This window comes from Aptenodytes forsteri, unplaced genomic scaffold (assembly GCF_000699145.1).
Source record: "Aptenodytes forsteri isolate BGI_AS27 unplaced genomic scaffold, ASM69914v1 Scaffold9, whole genome shotgun sequence".
Taxonomy (NCBI): domain Eukaryota; kingdom Metazoa; phylum Chordata; class Aves; order Sphenisciformes; family Spheniscidae; genus Aptenodytes; species Aptenodytes forsteri.
In genome coordinates, this window is record NW_008796217.1 from 6,756,344 (window position 1) to 6,776,234 (window position 19,891).

Here is a 19,891-nt window from a genome sequence, read left to right on the forward strand (position 1 = left end):
TTTTTTTTTTTCCCCAAGTCAAGTCTGTTTTGCCCATGACAGTAATTGGTGAGTGATCTCTCCCTGTCCTTATTTCGACCCACGAACCTTTCATCATATTTTTCTCCCCCCCTCCAGCTGAAGAGGGGGAGTGATAGAGCGGCTTGGTGGGCACCTGACATCCAGCCAAGGTCAACCCACCACACTCACCTCATGTCATTACTGTGCTTTTCTCATTCATTAGTTGTAGCATAACCTGGCATAGCCCCAGGTTAGCTGAGGCCAGAGCAGGAAGGGAGGTGCTCACACACCTCCCAGTCCACAGTGCAGACTACCTGCTGTCTAGGCTCTGCTTTCTGACATTGACTGCAGCTGTGGGGCAGTGGACTTCTCTGTCCGCAAAAACGTGGTGGGACAGTGCCAGCACTGCTGAGACTGCAGCCTGGAGAACATGGGACCGTGCCTGCTTGATTTGGCAAAGAGGCAGGATTTTAGCTCCATCATTAACCCTTTTTCCTTGCTTTCCTGCCATTGGCTCCTAATCTCAACTTCATTTACCAGGGCAATCTCATCACACAGAGCAAGAGTTGCGCTGATGGGTGCTGAGGAGAGCGCAGGCGGCTCAGCTGCTCTGTGCAAGGGGGTTCAGCAGTGATAATCACAGCAATTCAACCCCACCTTTTTGTTCTATTTTAATATCTTATTTTTTAAATAAAGAAAAATTTCAGTTTCTTAATTTACTAATAATATTTCCTTATTTTCATCTGTGAGGGTGGAAATTGAGTATTTCAAGGCCTTTTTGCTAACCCTCCTCTGGGACTTGCTGACTCAGCACCGGGAATTCCACACACAGGGAAAATGTGGTATTGCTGTGTCTGTCATGCTTCTGAGTGATAACCATCACTTGTCACATTTGAAACATGACTTGGTTGCCTTTTTATATCTGATGCATTTAGGAAAAGTATAAATATTTCTGCAGTGTATGTTTTGTGAGTTGTGTCTGATCTTAAATGGGAACGGTATTTTTGTCTGTGTTAAATACAGATTTCTCAAAATAAAACTGTCAAGACTGTGTTTTGCAGTGGATTTTATTTTCCTTAAGCAGTATCTATATAGATTTTTTCTTAAGTTTCTGTAGTAGTTAAAAGAATCCAGACTCCCTGAAAATTGATGCATCCTCAAGGACTAGTAGGTTTCCATTTCTGGCATGTGCATCAAGATGAATAACTGTTCTCTAGCAGTTTGTATGGACTCAGGCTAAGTAGACCTCAACCTTTATCCCAACAGGAATTCCTAGACAAGAAAATTCTGACTTCATTTATGATTTATAGGAAGTAACATAAAACATGACAAAAGAAAGCGTTCAGTTTTCTTCACAAGCAATCACGTGGGATCTGTGTGCTGCTTGAATTCGCCTTTGGGTCAATAGGTCAAATATTAAAAAGCATTATACTGTCCCAAAAAGTCCTCTTAAAGCTTCTAATGCTTTCCCAATGCTGATAATTTACTACCGTTAATAGCTAGTCTTTTTCCAGTGCAAGTGTAGACAGTTAAATGCTAAGGCTTTGAATTTTACATGAAGAAATCTGAGTTCCCTGACATAGCCCCAACCTAGAGAAGCTTCTGAAGAGAAACATGTAAGTTCCTATTGATCTACAGAAAGATGCAATATTGATAATAATTTAACCCTGTGTGTATATGTAGCATTTCAGATCTATGTTGTCTTCATTTTGCTGGCAGCTTTGAAAGGAAATATTAAAGGCAAACTATAAATGCATGATAATCATCAGAAGAGACACATCCACTTGTTTTTTTTTCATCTTTATTAATCTGAATGTAGTTTTGAAAACATTTTCCAAGCACAGATCCTGATACTGCCAAGTGACACCAATGAAAATTTTGCTGTAGAATTCAGTTAGAGAAGAATCAGGCCATGACAGAGCAAATACTCTGTCCTTAGGGAGAACAGCTACTAGAAATAGTGGACAGAAAGTCCTAAAGCCACCCTGGCCAAGTACGGGTTTCAGGTGCATGAAAACATCTGTAACTTGTGCCTCTGCTGCTTCTTCATGACATCCTATGGCCACTGGAAGGTCAGACAGATCTCCTTTGCCACACTCCTGTTATTTAGAAAGTCCCATTGCTTCCTTTTCTGAGTTTGAGGACCAGCATGCAACCTCTGCTCTAACACCTGACACAGTCTTCACAAAGTACATAGGAGGGGTTAATCCATAGCTTGATCTAAATGCTTTAAATCTACAGTTTGAGGAACCCAAGTTTGTCCTCTACAATGCCAGCTTCTGTCTACACTGAGCGAGTGGTATTATTTTATCCTGAGACAGACTAGGGAGAAAACAGTTTATTTCCGTTACCATTTGCAGTGGTTTTGGTCCAGTGTTACTGTCATGAGAACAGAGATATTCTGCTTGAAACTTTGAGGTAAGAAAGTAGCACAGCCCAGTCAGCTCCAGGAGTCAGCAAACCATGGCTTGAGAGTCAGCAAACCATGCCACTTTGACAAAGGTAGACTAAAAAAGCGAGATCTAGAAATTCTGTAATAATTTTAACCATATACTCTAGAATCTCCATTGCTTTGTACACAAATCCAGCTTTTCAGGATCTGTTGTCATAACTTTCCAGATTTCAGCTTATGCAAACTGAACTGTAGAATTCTTGAAAGAGTTTTATATTGTCTGAGTTCCATCTTGAAACTGTTCGTGTTTCTGTTAGGTGTTTGGGAGTATTATGATTTTTAAGTAGAGCAAAAATAATTGTCATTTTCTTTTTTAGATATTATTACGATTGGACATCTTTGCACTGAACATTTTACATATTAAAAAATTGCATTTCAATTAATTAGTGTCGCTGACACTGCAGATCTTTTTTAGAGAACCGAAGTAAGCAGTGCTACTAAATATTTACTATTTGTGTGTATCATGTTTTTCAAAATGCCAAATAATCACAAGAATCCATGGTAATGGGGTGGTTTTTGTGCCTATTTCTAAGATTTTTTTTTAAGAGCACTTTTAAAATAAGCTGTTAATTTAATTTTATTGATTTAGTGCATACAGCAGTTTAGCTCGAATTAGTTTTCTTACCTCCATTACTGATAATGGAAAGTTTATACTGCAGCCTGATTTCATGCTACGTCCTCCATAAAGCAAATAATCTCTTTTGTGACCTCTTCCTTCTCTGTTTGTGTAAGTATGGACATGCACACATACAAATGCACCCTTTCTGTGGGACAGTATCATGTAAAACACAATTCAGTGAGAATGTGAATAGTAGGAGTTAAATTGCAAGATTCGTTGACTCTGTGAAGGGGCAAAGGACTTGACTCCTGTCTAAATATCGGTAAGAAAATCGTGGAAAATATACATCAATCAGCATGTCATTAACCCAGTATAGTATAAAGCAAATAAACATACCTGATGCAATATTGTCTAACATGCAATATGACACTGTGTCTTAAGTTCACTAGGACACAGTTGGTGACAAATCAAAATAAATAGGTAAGGTGTTCGACTTAGATTGCAGCTCATCTGGCAAATGATCCTTTTGCTTCCAGAGGTCATCAGTGAGTTTCTAATTTAGGGTTCACGGCTAGCAGATTATGTAGCATTTTCAGAAATTTTTATAGACAGGCTTCAGGTAATCCGAGGTGATTAATTGATTCTTACTTAACAGCAATATAAATAGCAAAGCGGTTGTTGAAACAGTATGAAAGAGAATATGGAGGCAACTGAACACCTTCAAAGCTAGAGTGACACAATGATTTTTGCAGCGGCTGAGCTGCCTTTTTGGCTGCCATGCACTGTGCAAATTGGAAACTGTGGAAATTTGTTTCTAGGAAAACTAAGAAGAAGTTCTAAAAATCTTACTTTGTAACAGCAGAAGTATGAAAAATAGGTTTTTATATCAGTCTGTGGTAGTTCTGGTTATGATCGTATTTTGTGGAAATAAAAGGAGGTACCATGTATCTTTTACAATGCTCTGAAGGCAGTGACCATAGCGACTCAAGTCCATATTTGCCACACAAGACGAAGGGCAAATCAAATCACCATTGGCAGATGAAATGCATGATGGAAGGTTCTGCAGCAGCTCTGTGCTGGACAGACCAATAACAATTCGGTTCCAGCAATATTTAGCTTTAGTAAATGCTGTGCTGTCCGTGAACAAACTTAATTAAAAGAAAGCTGAGTCCAGCTTACACAGCACGGCACAGCACTCTGATAGTTTGCACAGTGAGAAGAAATGCTGGGCATATATAAACTGTGAACTCTTTTTAAAAAGTTCATGGTTTTAATTAAAACAGTACTTACAAATAATACTTCACTGTGGAGCTGATACAGGTTTTTGCAACAAATAATTTCCTACAATACTTTTGTTCTTTTTCTCTTCATAGGTCATGGTTTTTAGGAATTTGCTTGTCTGCAAGTTTTTGAAAAAATTTGGTAGAACAAATTTTAGTCTATGCCTTGTTTAAGAAGTAACTGCAAAGAGTGTTTCAGTGATGGCAGAGTAAAGCTGGGTGCCTGAGTCACATCTCTCTTTTCTCATTAGATGATCCCAGGCAAAGGATTTCTAATGGCAAGAGTTCTTTTCTTGGTTCATTATAAAGCTCAGAAGTACTTAAATTTACTTATGTAAATAACAATAAAATACTTTTGAAAATCATTGGGAAAATGCTTTTCTTCAAAATAGCACTTACAAGTGTTTTCTGTGTTCATGTGCAGAACCCCTTGTGTCTTTTCAGAAAGTGTCCTTGTCATAGTTAACAGGCCTTTGACATGACTTGTTGACAATCAGGCTTATACAGAAAATGCGTGCTGCAGGTTTAGTTTTAGATATATTTATAATTTTGATGGATTTGGCTTACTTATTGCTGTACAATAGTTGCGTAATTATGCTGAGGCTGAATCTCCTGCAGCGCTGCGGAAAAACCACGTTGCTAATAAATTTTGAACTGTCATAGTGTAAAAGTTGGGTAGGGTTGGGTACAGAAGAAAGAGAATTTATGAAACATGTAGTCAGCACTCAGTCTAAAAAGGTACAGTGACTACCATGAAGTAGATGTATCAGGGTGAAAGAGAGATTTAACATCTCAGGATGTTAAATCTTGACATATTGGAGTCTTTGAAAGGACATCAAACAACACACAGATTCTTTTGAAGGTACCTAAGACAAAATAAGCTTCTTTGAATACCCCAATGTCTTCTGCTCTGCAGTACTTTCCCTGCGAAATCTTCAGTGTTTAGACACAGTCTTGGTTGAGGAGATAGCTAGTGTTTGTGGCAGTACCTGCTGCAAAGAGCTCTGGAAGGACTCTTGACAAGGCGGCCAGCATCGCTTTTACCAGTTTCCTTCCACTGTATCTGTTGGATTATCAGTACTTAGTGCACTAATAAAATCCATGTAAAGTTTAGGCTTTCTGTATAGTCTTGTAAGCCTTTTGGTGTGCTGCTCAGTGAGAGAGTGAAACCAGCCAGGGATCAATAGTTAACTGGCCATTGATTTAGCTGTCTGGACGGTTAAAAATGTGCCCACACAAAGGGAAGCAAATAAGCCAGTAAAAAGTCAAAGGAAACCCTGGCAGCTGCACTTGATTCATCCTGTTCACCTTATGTTACTGCAATGATGGCTCAAAATATGTCGTTAGCAATTCTGAGAGGCTATATGGTCTGGACCATTGCTGCAGTAAGTGTTTCATGTGGGTTGGTTTGTTTGTTTGTTCCTTCTTTTTATAAAAGAAACCATAATGTGAAAAATCTTTGAAAACAGGGCTACTATCACTTAATTCAAATCAGTGTATCTTCATTGATTTGCAGGCGCCATGTGGACGTACGTGGGCAAGATCCCAGTCCCCAACCACTGCACAGAACCCCTCCCTCGCGCCTCCGCTGAGAAGGAGGAAAAGGGTTTCCTGCCATTGCTTCTCTGATACCGGGAGGTGGTGGAGTTTGGGGTGACTTTCTTTTAACTTTCACACCACAAGCCCATATTCATCCTATCTAACTGTGCTAAGTAAGTTAGGAGCATCCTGCCATGCTTGGATAGGTCAGCGAAGAGAGAACCTCTCCAAACGTTATTTGCTGACATTAGCTATTAGATCTGTAGTTAAACACCTGATTTATAAATTCAGTAGCTTACTCTGTCTGAAAACCAGGCATCTTTTACATATGAGCAAAAATATGCCACATTAACTCTAATGTGAAAAAGTAGCAGGAATAAATGGGGAAACAATATAAAACTGTGGGAAAAAAATCCTTTAATTCAGATTTTTTGTGTGTGAATCCAATCAAATGCGTATCAAATCAGCTTTCAAATGAATGTTTATTTCAGATGTCCTGGAAAGTTTTCATGATCTGCAGTACTAAAAAAGTAAATATTAAATAATAAAACAACAAGAAAAGATATTGAATGTGAATCTACTGAGAGAAAGTATTACATGCTTCCTCTAAATTTCATTTAAGCTCAGTGGCTTGTATAGAATCATGTTTAGAAATAAAATCCAATCAAATGCGTATCAAATCAGCTTTCAAATGAATGTTTATTTCAGATGTCCTGGAAAGTTTTCATGATCTGCAGTACTAAAAAAGTAAATATTAAATAATAAAACAACAAGAAAAGATATTGAATGTGAATCTACTGAGAGAAAGTATTACATGCTTCCTCTAAATTTCATTTAAGCTCAGTGGCTTGTATATAGAATCCAGTAGAAATAATCTAATAAACTGAAGATCAGACTGATGCTACCGTACAACTACAGTTTTCAAAATACTGAGCAAACACTGGAAAATTTCTGAAATGGCATATAAATGTTTCCATATAAATGATCTGGTTTCATGTAAATGGTTCCACATAGACGGCTTTTTCCATAAAGAGCGTAACTATTTTTATGTTAAGGGGAGACAGAAGTTCAACTCAGATCTTTAAAGGAGGGAAGAAGTTACATACACAGCCTGAAGATCTGGGCAGTGGCCAGTAGGCAGAGATGAACTAGTTTTGGGAAAATACCAACTGAGGATCATTTGAGCCTGGGTCTAAAATGTTCAGAAAGACCTGACCGTGCTTCTAAAGGTGAGCTGTGATATTGACCCGTGTCAATGTTAACATGATGAAACCTCAATTTATTAAAGACAAGAAAAGCATATGATCTATTAATATAAATATTGATTATATCTTTAAAAAGAGGAGTTCAGAATCTCATCTTGATCCACATACAAAGTTATATTCCCAGAATAAATTTGGAAGATGGAAAAAGGAATCATTTGAACTAATAGTCAGTGCTTAGCTTCCTAGAGCAAGCTGCTCTAAGGAGAAATAATTTAGGTTGAATAAAAAGAATTCGTACATAGGGTTCCCAAATAAACCAAACACACTCGGTTTCCAGCCCGACTAAGATTACAGGAGGTTTGAGTTCCTTTTGGGAAAGAATAACGTAGCCAAAAACTGCCCACCCCTCCCTACACATGTGTCTTTAAAGAATGCATTACTAAATGTACTACGTAAAGAGGCTCAGCCTCTTCTCGCACCACCAGGAATTGTTCTTTCAGCTTTTCATGCATTGCTTCCAAAGATTATCTCAAGATGGGAGGGAAAATCCCATCTGAGCGTTGTCCTTTCTTTCAAGAATGGCTGGGAGGGTCCAGCAAAGCAAACAGCAAACTTTGAGTTGCAGCACGCCCTCCGCTGGGTTTTATCCATTTCAGATGCTGTTTGTGTAGTGCGTTTCAAATCCTCTGCATTATAAACTTCTTCTGCCTCCTTGGCACAGGCTTTGGGAGCTGAGTGACTGGCCCAGTTCTTGCTAAAAGGCAGTGACAAAATTTCTGGCTGTTTGCCCGGTACAACTGCTCCTGACTGCTGAACTCCGGAGCCTTGCAGCAGGACGCCTGCTGCTGAATGCTGGAAATGCTCTGAGCTAATCGCAAAGTTGGTTTTGACCTATTGTTAGTTTGCAGTATTCACAATTCTAAACCTTCCTAGCTGTGGTTTTGGCCAGTTTGGGAGTGTCTATCACATACACCACCCAGCCAGAGTGGCCTAACTACAATGTATGCATACAGTAATGCCCCTGGAGCCCACAGGCCAGAGCAACTGAGGTATTTGGGCTACAGTGATGGTGGAACAGCCTGGGGTGGGAGCAAAGAGAGTTGCAAAAAGCCCTGCACTGTCTGGAGAGGTGCTTCAATTGGCTTAATTTCTTTTTTTTTGTTGTTGGCCCATTCTGTGGTACTCGGTGTATCCACGCAGACTGGCACACACCAGGACCCCAGAAAGAGCTGAGTCTAGGGTGTGAAGCTGTGTCAGGATTTCGGAGGGTTGGGGCTGACTGGATGAGTTCACCCCTGTTTCTCTGGGGCTGTGGTGCAAGTGCAAGTTGTACTTGGAAAATGTGACCCTCCTTGGGCTGTCAAATGGGAGATCTTGGGTAAAATGAACTTCAGCGAGGATGGCCAGGAGCAGGCTTTTGACGGTGCCTTGAGACTGCGCTTGCAAGTTTGCATGCCTGGAGCATGATGCTTTTGCAGCTGGCACACACAGCAGGCTCCACAGCTGCCTTCCCTTCAAGAAGCAGCAACTTGACCTGGTCTTGCACCCATTAATTAGCTGCGTTTGGCACACAGGGTCTGGGAAAGACAGAGGAGCCGTGCCGCTGCACTGCAGCTAGCCCTCCGCCGCTCCCAGCAGCCCCCTCCTCCTCCGAGCCCCTGGGACGGCAGCCGGCTGCAGCGGCCAGCCCTGGTCCCCCTGGGCGGCCCTTCTCACATGTGGGTGATCAAACCGGAGAGGCCGCTTTGCTTTGGGAAGACTGTGTCAACAGGCGTGTCATTCCCCTGCAGTGCTGCAGGGGGCTGGTGGCCCTGCTGCGGTGGCTCTAAGTTGGCAGCTGTGGGGCATCCAAGGCATGGTGCTGTTGGAGGTGTTTGCGGGGAGCGTGTGGCTTTCTGCTGCCCGTCCCCTTCTGGTCCTGTCCGAAATACCAGGGGCATAAGAGGAAAACGCAGTTCTGAAGTGACCGTGAGTGTCACACGAATGACTTTCAGCTCTCTCACTGATGACTGGTCAGTTTGGGACCAGACACAACAATAAATGGGATTTTAGCATCCCAAGGTGGTAAGTAGCATTTTTTTAACACGTAGTGAAAAGCCATAGAAAGAATAAAATGAACCAGAGAGGGCCTGGGCCACACTGTGTGGATCCAGACACCACAGTTGCCACGATTCCTGGAGCCTTGGGATGTGATCCTTCCTTCACTGAAGGCAGAAACCTGACCATCAACTAGTTGAGATTATGAAAGGCTAGTAGTTTGTGGGGTGCTTGGTCTTACAGTTCTGGTTAGGCTTATCTCGTCAACAAACAGGCACATTTTGAACAGTAGGACGCCTGCCTTTCAAACTGAAAAGCTTGGCAGTTACACTGGGGCTAGGGAAGCGAGTACATCACGCAGGAGCTTGTGGAATCTGGGATGAAAAGACGCGGGCAAAACGAGGAGCGTGTGTCAGCACCTCCACACTGCAGAGGGGATCTCTGCACAACTGAAAAAGAGCACGAGGAGCACGGGTGCCAGAGGCTGGGGGCGGGGGCCGAGCCTGAGAAATGGGGGTTTGTGAGGGTAGGTGGCCGTGGGGTCTGGCTGCACGGTGGCAGGGCAGCCCTGCTCCGCACCCCTTCTGTAAAGCCTGCTCAGCTCCAGGCTTTGTCACTGGGAAGGCATTTCATCTTGCTTCAGTTTGTGGTGTGAGATATGGCTTCTGTGGGGTGATATTTCTCTGTAAAGGAAAAGGGTATTTCTCTAAATGTTATAGTTGTATAGTAAGGAAAAATAACATGGACTTTTTTTCCTTTCATAGAAAACACTGTTGCGTTGTGGAGGTAGCATGAGTGGCCTCATCTGTCTCTCTCTGCTTGCAGCTCTTGTTTATCATGTTGATAAAAGATAGGCTCAGTAAATCCTTGTGAGAGAGTGACTATGGCCTGCTAGTCTTTCATTCATTCTCAGAGTGTAGCTAAACTTTCCACGGATATTTAGAACAACAGCATTTAATCTCTAACACAGTTAAAAGGTTTATGTGTTCCTATTCCAGAAGTGAGACACGTTGGCGGTGGTTCTTATTTATTTTATTTGTTTGCCGCAGCTTGAAAACCGAGTAGTCAAAAGAAAAGTTCTCATTTTAATATTCTGCAGGACTGAATTGCTTCAGTGAAAGCAAAGGCTGTTGTGCAGTTACTGATGCATAACTCTGCTTTTTTCATACTAGTCTGTCCTTTGGCTGTGGGGATCTCATCTGCATAAGACTGTTAGGGTTTTTTCTAAATATTGACAAGGGATGTCAGTCAACCGATTGGTTGATTAATCAAAGTCCTTAACCAATCAATGAGTAGAGGTTTGCATAACGATGTGATTATTTCTGAAAAACTGTGCCTATTGGAATTGCAAACCTTTCCACTTTGATTTGCTTCCATAATGCCTCTGCTTTAACTGCCTCCATTGCTCACATTTTCAAAGTACTTCATAACAATGAAGATGCTTCCTAATCTCCTCTATCTTTCCTTTTTTTCTGTGGCCTGTGTGGGGAGGAAAAAAGTAACAAGCGATAATACTTAAATAGTTTGCACACAGAAAAGGGGAAAAATGTGGAAAAAAATAAAAGAGAAAGAAAATGTTTTGGGTTTTGTTTGTTTGTTTTTCCCAAAGCGAAAAGTGTGATCTGAAGCTCATATTCCTCTCTTTTCTCGCCTACCTTCCCTCCAGGACTGTTTGCATGATTTTCCTCGCATTGTCAATACTGTACCAGTTCTGACCCCTCACTAATATCTTTTGGTTATTGGAGAGGAACTTGCTTTCGGATCTGTATGAATGTAAATTGAAGTGAGAGAAGGGAAAATGACTGCGGGGAAAGATGACTGGAAAGGGAAAGAATGTTTTTCTAGATTTGGGGTTTGTAACTTCAGTTCAATTTGCAGTAAGTCGCTGTTTGTGTGTGTGTGTGGTTTTCCTCTCCTCTGCCCCTTACTATAAGGTGTGGTAATAACTGGGTATACTTTTATGGACAGCAGCTTGAAAATGTGCCGACTTTGTTCTTTTATTTCTGTTTTGTAAAATAACAGGGAATTCAACCTGCATGGTAATGTGTTGTTTTGTGGGGTAATGGGTCTGGAGATGCAAAGCTAGAATGCAGTGAGCATTAAGCAGTACATCCAAAGGCAAGGGTTCACAGCTCTTAGGTCAGAATCCAAATTATGCAGTAAAACAGTATTACACACCTCCTGATTTTGGACCCTTTGGGGTATCCATTTGCAGCTTTTCTTCTCATCCAAGAGGGCCAAAATTTCCCTTGAGCCTGGGGTAAGGGAAGCTGAAAACTTTCTTTGGCTTCTGATTCTGGTATTTAGCTAAGCTAGACTTTGTTTAGTCATTCTTGTCCCTGTAAAGATGGGGTGTGTGAATCACAGCTTGAAATGATTTCTGCTTCCATTTTCAAGGCCTTGAATGTGCAAGGCAGTGATGGAGCAGACATCTTGGTTCTGTCCTGTCTTCATACATCTTCTAGAAATAAGACATGTGTTTCTTTGTGTTTGACAAGACTCATCTGCACTGATTTTAATGGAGTGTAATTTGAAACTAGTTTAGTTAAACCAGGGCAGATGGCTGCAGGACTGCGTGTAATTTCTTCAGCGTAAGGTTGTGGTGCTGCTGCAAGATTATTAATCTGGTTTTAGGACACCTCGTAGCAAAAAAAGATAATACTGCTGTCATATAAATCTCAGTGTTGAACAAGTACAAATTAATTCTGCCCATTAAAATGTGTAATGAAAAAGAATAAAAAATCTGTCTCAGAAGACTTTGTCAGGTAAGGTATTGTCTGGCTTACTGCACAGCGTAAAGATTGTATCTTATATTTTTGGTTATTAAGCATTAGCTAAAATTATGTAGTCATGCCTGATCCCAATCAGGCTTGTACTGACAGGTGATCAGATATTATGTAAAGCTCATATCAATGAAAATGGAACCAGAGCCATGAAAATTTGCAAGGGCATAACTAAATTGATTTAATGTAATCAAGAGCTGGTTGTCTGTAGACAAGATTTTTATTTACTGCTTTAATACACTTACTTTATGTACGGCATCTATGCCTCTTTCGTGTTTCTTTGCAGTAGTTCAGCAAGCAAGAATAGAAATTGGAATGGTTGCCAAAATGGAAAGCTTAGCCTAAAAATCTGAAATAGAACGAGAAAGCTGTCTTCAAATTTGTTTCTCAATTATTCATACTGCAAGCTTTATTTTATAAGATATTTTAATTCAGTCTGAGAATAAACATGTGACCTATCTGACCAGGACCTTAGATTGAACTGCAGAACTCCCCCCACCCAGTTAGCTCTTGTTGCACATTATCATCCAAGACATTTCTGATGGGGAAAATAAAGAAAAGATACTATGGAAAGTGTTCTGTGTTTTGAACCAGCCTTGCTCATGATGAACAGGTTGAATGGGAAGTCTGCAGGCTGGAAAGCACATCTGCTTAAAACATGTGTTGAGCATGTTTTAGACATGAAACATGTCTTTATTTATGTTAACAGTGAGCACATTTGTGGAAATCATGTTTTCTTCACAATCTGTTTGCTAAATTAGGACACAAACCCGAGACCACTTGTGCATGAGAGTAATTTTCTATAAACGAGTAGTGTCGCTGAGTTCAGTAAGAGCAGTCACGCACAGAATTAAATACATGCGTGAGAGTTTGCAGAAATTTGGCAAATATGTTGTTGTCGTGAACAGATTGCCCAGCTTTTCTTCTAATGCAGCTATAAATTCTTGGCTTGGTCCTATTTTGAGTAGCCAAGCTATTCTATTGTGCTAAGCCTAACTGAGGATATTTCTCTTGTTTTGTCATAGCAACAAGAGCAAGATCCCACAAATCTATACATCTCAAATTTACCCGTTTCCATGGATGAGCAGGAACTGGAGAATATGCTGAAACCCTTTGGACACGTCATTTCCACCAGAATATTAAGAGATGCTAATGGAGTCAGCAGAGGAGTCGGCTTTGCCAGGTGAAACCTTTACTCTTTTTTGATTCGTGCACATTTTTTGGCTTTGGTCCTTTGCAAATGCTGTCGATTCCGTAACTCTGAAGTCTCATAGCTATGGAAAATGCCGAGCAGCACCTTTATCAGATTGTGTGTCTGTTCTTTCCACCGAGCTGAAGAATACCAGTGCAGAAGGATGTTCATTTCATTGCTCTGAAAAGTAGTTAATTGTATGTATGTATATGTAAATAAAAATCGCTAGGAATAGTGAGCTATCCATGCAGTCTCAAGCTTGGGTAATAATAAATGTCCTACAGCCAAAAGCACACACTTGGTGAAGAAACCGTTAAAATGTTTAGCAAAGATTTTGCAACAGGAAAAAGTAAATTTAGCAGTTGGAAGAGCAAAGGGGAGGAACTATAACTGAAGAAGTGTGGCTTCCTTGAAAGCTGCAGGGAACTCAAGCCTGTGAGAAGAGCTTAAGAAGAAATATTTGCATATAACAAGCCCTGCCAGAGTAGTCAGATATTTTAGACAGAATGGGCAACATATTATTACCATGTAGTTCATTGTCAGTACAGATAGACAAGTTTCCATGTTTACTCTCAGGGAATATTTACATAGATTCTCTTCAGCTTGAAACATTCTTAAATCAAATAGTTTTCTTTTGAAAAGCCAATGAATAGAGAGCTATATATAGAAAGGTATTGAAAAAGCAAATAAGAAGAGAAATTTGCAATTGTGCTGTAAATCAGCCTTCTGCTTCAAAAGAAAAGGAAAAAAATCCCAAATCATTGTTTCTACAGAATATTCATAACATTGTCCTTTGTAGAGGAGGCGAAACGACTTAGTCATCTTGCGAATTTCTTTGAAATACACCATATCTTGGTATATCATGGCACTTCTGTTAGTTTTCATAACACCACTGAGTGAAATGGGGTACTGTATGATAAAAAGGTAGCTTGCAAGATAAGTGACATTGTAGCGTTACCTTTGTCCTTGATGTGAAAGATCATCATGCACGGAGAATGTTAAGATAATATTGTCTGAATTCAAATGAAAAAAGGCAAAACATTTATGCTGAAAGATGACACACTGTTCCTTACGCATTCTTGCAGATAAAAACATGAATTTTTCTAGCTCACTAAATACAGATTAGTGTAACTCATGGATAAACTTGCATTTTAAAAAATTAACTTTGTTTGTGGAATTAACTTTGTTTGTGGAAATGTATTTAATTATGTAACATATTTCAAGAAACCTTTAGTGATCTAACTTGAAGGTTGTGTAATTCACCATACAAACGACAGAGGGGTAAAACCTTTGCTCCATCAAAGTACACAGCAGATCTCCCATTGACTTGAATGAGGCCAGAGTTAATCCAGAAATTTAGAACCGTAGTTGAATGCTGACTCTTGTCTTTGCAGAATTATCAATACAAGCTTTAATTACATGACCACCTGACCTTCTTTTTGTACTAAAGTGCTATTTGGTATCTTTTTTCCTGCATATCAATCCAAATAGATGGAATTTGTTTAGCTTTACTTGCAGTCGTGAAGGTTTTGTTCTAGTTTACCTATAGTGTGAGCACACACTGAGTGGGTATAAATACAGTCCAGCTAGGGGATGGCAGTTGTATTTCAGTCCAGATAAGATTTCAGAAGTTCACATCAGCAACCCGTGTGGTGATCCTGGCTATTATACCTTCTGACCTGGGACCTTTGATCACAGTATATCTTGCCTACTTGTGGAAATGCCCCATGCTATTCAGCATAGCTCTTAACCGAGCCACAGAAGCACAGGAGAAGTTAACTTTGCGTGCACTAAAATGATGCAGCATGCAGCAATTTTGAAATTTGATGTTTCAAAGTTATTAATTAAGTGCTATGATGATTAAAAATCACTTTTTGATTTTGCCCAATTATGTGAATAGTCAATCTCAAAATAAGTATATTCAAAAAGCAATCGGAAGTAAAGACTTATGGTAGACAGCTATTGTCAGATTTTTCTCCTAAATGGGTATGATTAGCAGTTTCACTGTACTACAGGTGGCTACTTAATCATTTATAACCCAGGTAACTTCAGATGTTCTTGGATCAAAATTATCTGAGTAATGTCTGGCCACATTAGAGTTCAGCCTCTTTTAAAGTATGCACGTACAAAGCTAGCTCTCTTTTTTAAGCTGTGAAAGTATTTCCTCTCTTTTGCATCCCTCAAAAGCAACTGAACAGATTTTCCTGAAACTTTCCAGAGCATTTCACTGTGGCTTGAACCCAACTGTGCCTAGGTACGCCCCAGGGGAGATTTTGGGGAGGAGAGTTATGAGCAAGGGGCCAGAGAAGGGAAGCTTTAAACTCCAACTGTGGCTCTACAGAAGTCTATCCAGTTGAAAAGGAATTGCCGTAACCTCTGGACACCCACCTCTGCCTCGCCCCTTGCCCGTGCTTTGTACTTCAAAGCTGGTGCTACCTGGCTGCAGGCTCTCTGTGGGAGCTGGCATTCTGCAGGGCTCGTGTTGCTGTTGTCATTTGGCAGCGTGGTTTTCTGCTGACACCGGCGAGCAGAAGCTGGGACTAAACACAGCCTATCATATAGCAGAGAGAGAAATTAGGAGGAGGAGGAGGGGGAAGAAATGCTTACTGGAAGTAAGGAATTGGAAAAAGGAGGCGGTGCGGATGAGAAGCTTTGAGTTCAGTCTGTCGCAAGATTGCATGTTGAAAGAGGGAATGACGCAGTGTTGCCCTCACACAGGATTTCATCACAAGACTTAAATCTGTAGGTGTTTCTCTTAAATCCCTGTTGCTGAGAGTCATCTAATGACTGCGGCATCTGATCTTTCATTTAAAAAGTGTAAGTGGATTCCTCAGAGCTTAGAACAAAAGCATAGTCCTTCATCCTCAAAAAAAAAAGCGAAGGAAAAAAAGCCACAGAAACTGGATTTGAAGACTTTTTTTGAGATACAATTTTAAAGCTGATCTCTTATGATTTGAGTTTTGTAAACAGGACATTACCAATGTTGTTGGTGAGAGTAAAAAGCAGATCAGAGGTAGTGAATAAGTGAGAAGTTCTTTGATGGAGGCTGGAATTACCGGATAGGAGAAGGTACTGAGAGCACGGAGGGAAATATTTAACTTCATCCGGAAGATGTGTTGACACTTATGAAGAGGCAACTGTATGTGCTGTGGAAGACCTGGCTTTCCACAGGCCCATAAAGGGTGAGTTCCAGATGTTGAGGTGGGAGAAGATAAAGAAGTAACACAATCAAAGTGGAGTCAAAGCAGCAGTGCTGTTTTGCTAAATGAAAGGGGGAATATTTAGAGCAGATTTCTGAGGATCAGTGATGATGCTACTTTGGAGGCAGAGAAGTGTCAGCAGCAGCACCAGGGAATAGAGAACATCCAGGCAGTTTAAAGATGCATTCATGAAGAGGGGAAATGCTTTGTTCTTCCCTATTCAAGGGTTTAATTGAAGGCAGTTGAAAAGGTGCTATAAATTTAGCTTGAACAAATCCATCATCTGGGACAGTAGTGCAGGCTTAGATATTATGAGGATCATTCCTACTTTCAGTCAGAAGAATGATCTGTCACATCCTGCATCTTGCACAGGAAATTGCTTTATAATTGGATATCTCAGATGAAACTGGAAATCCCAAACATGCCCCAAAGACTTTGTGTGATATCTGTAAAATATTCTAATGTCTGTGGTGATAAATTTCCATTGAAAGGCCACCCTGGAAGAGGCTCACAGCATCACTGCAGAGTGCTGGGGAGGTCTATGGGAGAATGTATCTCCGAGACTCTCACATTTCCATCTGGCGTTGCAACCTGGACCAAATTTTGGTAGACTCAGTACATCCCTAAGAAAATTGCCAGGCATGGAGCTGCACTTTCAGGGAGAAGCAAACTCCAGAGAGGGACAGGTGGGGCAGGATCCCGGCACAAATATCAATGGGACTCCATAACATGAAAGTGTATATGAAGCCCTTAAAGGTGAAGAGGGAGGAACAAGGAAAGTTAGGAGGCATCAGATAATTTGGCTGAGCAATTTTCATAATCCAAGCCTGAGGTACTGTGAGTTTAATTGAAGAACTCCTTGGGCCATGAAAAAGGGGGCAAGGAGGCATTGGGATGTACCTTGGGGAGGGACTTACTGATACCACTGAATCAATGAAATAAAAATTGCATTTTATAACCCCGCAGTAAAATAGCATTCAAGTATTATTTAAGTATCCTCCCTATAGAGATAGTAATATTAATAATACCATACATTCGTGTACCACACTCAGCTGAACAGTGGAGCAAGCGTTTTATAGGTCCTTTTAAATGATAAAGTGCAAAGAGAGAGTTAGAGACCACTAACTTTTTTATTTTGTTTGCTGTCTTGTAACTTAAAACGACCTTGCAAGATTCACCCCCCGAGCGACATTTTACAACAAAGTCATAAGCCTCTGAAAACAGAAATTTATGATGGAAATGCTGACAGTCAGACAGTCAAGTATTGCACTGCTGGCGGGCACCAGTATAATACTTAACCTGAGACTGTGAAGACAGTAGCATAAATCAGCCTGGGTCTAGGTGGAAATGACTGTGTGTTCATACTGTTCTTTTCCAGTAACATGAGAAAATTTCTTCAACAAAAAACTGTCATAGAAGAATGTTATGGTGCTGTTCCCAGCAAACAACCAAAGTCAAGAGATTCTCAATTAGCTGTCTCTGTCATCTCAGAGCAAAAGGATATAGTGAGGAGATACTTCCATCCCTTTGTGACAGAGCTGGGGTTCTGTAGTGGGACTTTTACCCATTTTGTTGTTGGGAGTTTGGGCTTCATCCTTGTCTTTTCCCTACCTTGTTCTTCTGGAAGAGCTTTCAATGGGATGCTTTTCTCTGCCTGCATATGTTTTTTATGAAACTTATCTCCTGCTTGTCTGTGTTTTATATGTCTTAAATTTAGTCTTTGGAAACAGTATTCAACTCGGCAACTGAAAGGGAGCAACAGAAAATGGGAAACAAGATTTTGAGCCCCCGCAGGATCATTATTCTGTTTATAGAAGTTTTGTATGGATTTCAGTAGACATGGATGTGCTCCAGTTTCCACTGAAGCAAAACGAGAGAGCCAAGCCTTAATTTGTATGTTCTTTTCCTCAGAGGAAGCTGTGCATCTTTCAGGGTTTTTCGGGATAACGTAGGTGTCATTTAGTTGTATTGGATTTCTTCTGAAACAAAAAGGTTTGTCTATGGAGAGCACTGTAGCTCTGTGCAAAGATACTCACTCAGGCAGCTCAAAAAAGTCATCTTGGCATAATGGGTCATGCTGCGAGGTATAGTACGGACCATATCCCCAGAGGAGAGGAGCCTATCCTGTCCTCACTGGAGTGGTTTCTGCAGATTTTGTATATTCATCTAAGACAGTAAACAACCTCCTGTTGTTCATGCAAACAGGACTGAACATGATGAATATACAGGCAAGACATGTTGGGAAAAGATACAATTTATGAGCGATGAGGAGAACTTGTCAAAATTAATATCTCTTCCTAGGCTGTAAATGACAAAGGGAACAGTTTTTCCAGCATAAAATGCATTCAAACCAAAAAGAACAAACATCTTGAAGCAATCTCTTACCAGCTGAAAAGTTGGGGACATAAGATACCTAAGTCAGTTACAAGAGAGAAGAAAAATCACAGGTTGCAGCCATATCAGGGTCTTAGAATGCCTGGAATTAAATTAGCAAAATAAATTAAAGAAATTAGTGAACATGTTGCCATAGAAGGATGAAGAGTAGAACATAAGGAGGTGCTAAGAAACCTCATACTAATCAAACCTATTTGTAGCTTTTGAGTATTTAAGACCTGAAGATCATTTTCCGTGACCTCTTCTATATCACAGGCAGTTGAAGTACTCCCAGTTACCTAATACTGAGATAATACTTGTCTTTTAAAATACAACTTTCAGAAGTGATTTGAAGACATTAAAAAAAAAAAAAAAAAAGCCACCTCTTTTCTATCTAATGTGTGCTAGTGGATCATCTTCCTTGCAATTAAATGTTCCTGCCTAATTTATCTTTCAAATTTATCTGGTTCTTGTCACAACTCCGGTGTGTATTCTAACTATTGCCTCAGTTCTTTGGACTCCTCTGCTGTGTAATATTGCTGCTACCTACCTACTTCCATCTTTGCAAAATGCCTTAAATAGTAAAGAAACATTGCCCCCCAAGATTTATTATTCCTGCTCTTATAAATATAAGAAAACAACAATATTTGTATGCTGATCATACTATAAATGTGGTAATAGCAATTTAATCTTTAAATATTTACTCTGGCTATAAAAAAATATAGTCCTGATTCTCATTTACATTATTATTATTAAGCAAAGTGACTACAGGGTATATGTAAACCAAACCCACATTTTACCACTAACTGGTAATTACATGGTACTGAGTATTTCTCATGTAATAATTATGTAATCATCATGTTATTCCTTGTATATAAATTTTATTAAGTTGTTTCTTGACACTGCATCAATCTTTATAATAAGCATGTATAAGAGCTTTAGTTTTAAAAAAATTCCTTTTCCTTTTTTCATGGTAAATGTTCCCTATTACTTATAACAACACATAATGACTACTTTGGAGCCACTATGGTCTGTAGAGAGAGTAATATACATTTTTTAAACGATCTAAAATAAATATTTAATAGCAAGACGTGAACATCAAATTATTTGGTTGTGATACTTGCTTAAGCACCCCCAATTTTTTTGTTCTTTTACTAACCATATTGAAATATCTTACATTTGCAAAGTATGGATAGAAAAAAAACCATAAAAACGGTCTTCCTTTTCAGATTTTTTTAATTCACTTCCTTTCCAATTGGATAGAATATAGA

General features: G+C 39.9%; 1 protein-coding gene across 2 annotated transcripts in view; it reads left to right on the forward strand.

Annotated features, from left to right (window-relative positions):
* RBMS3 (RNA binding motif single stranded interacting protein 3) overlaps positions 1-19,891 on the forward strand; it is a 450,305-nt gene that overhangs the window by 291,006 nt on the left and 139,408 nt on the right. For both annotated transcript variants that reach the window (XM_009288628.2, XM_009288627.1), the window contains one exon: positions 12,881-13,038. In XM_009288628.2, coding sequence (XP_009286903.1) covers positions 12,881-13,038 — 158 coding nt within the window. The remainder of the gene's footprint in view (positions 1-12,880; positions 13,039-19,891) is intronic.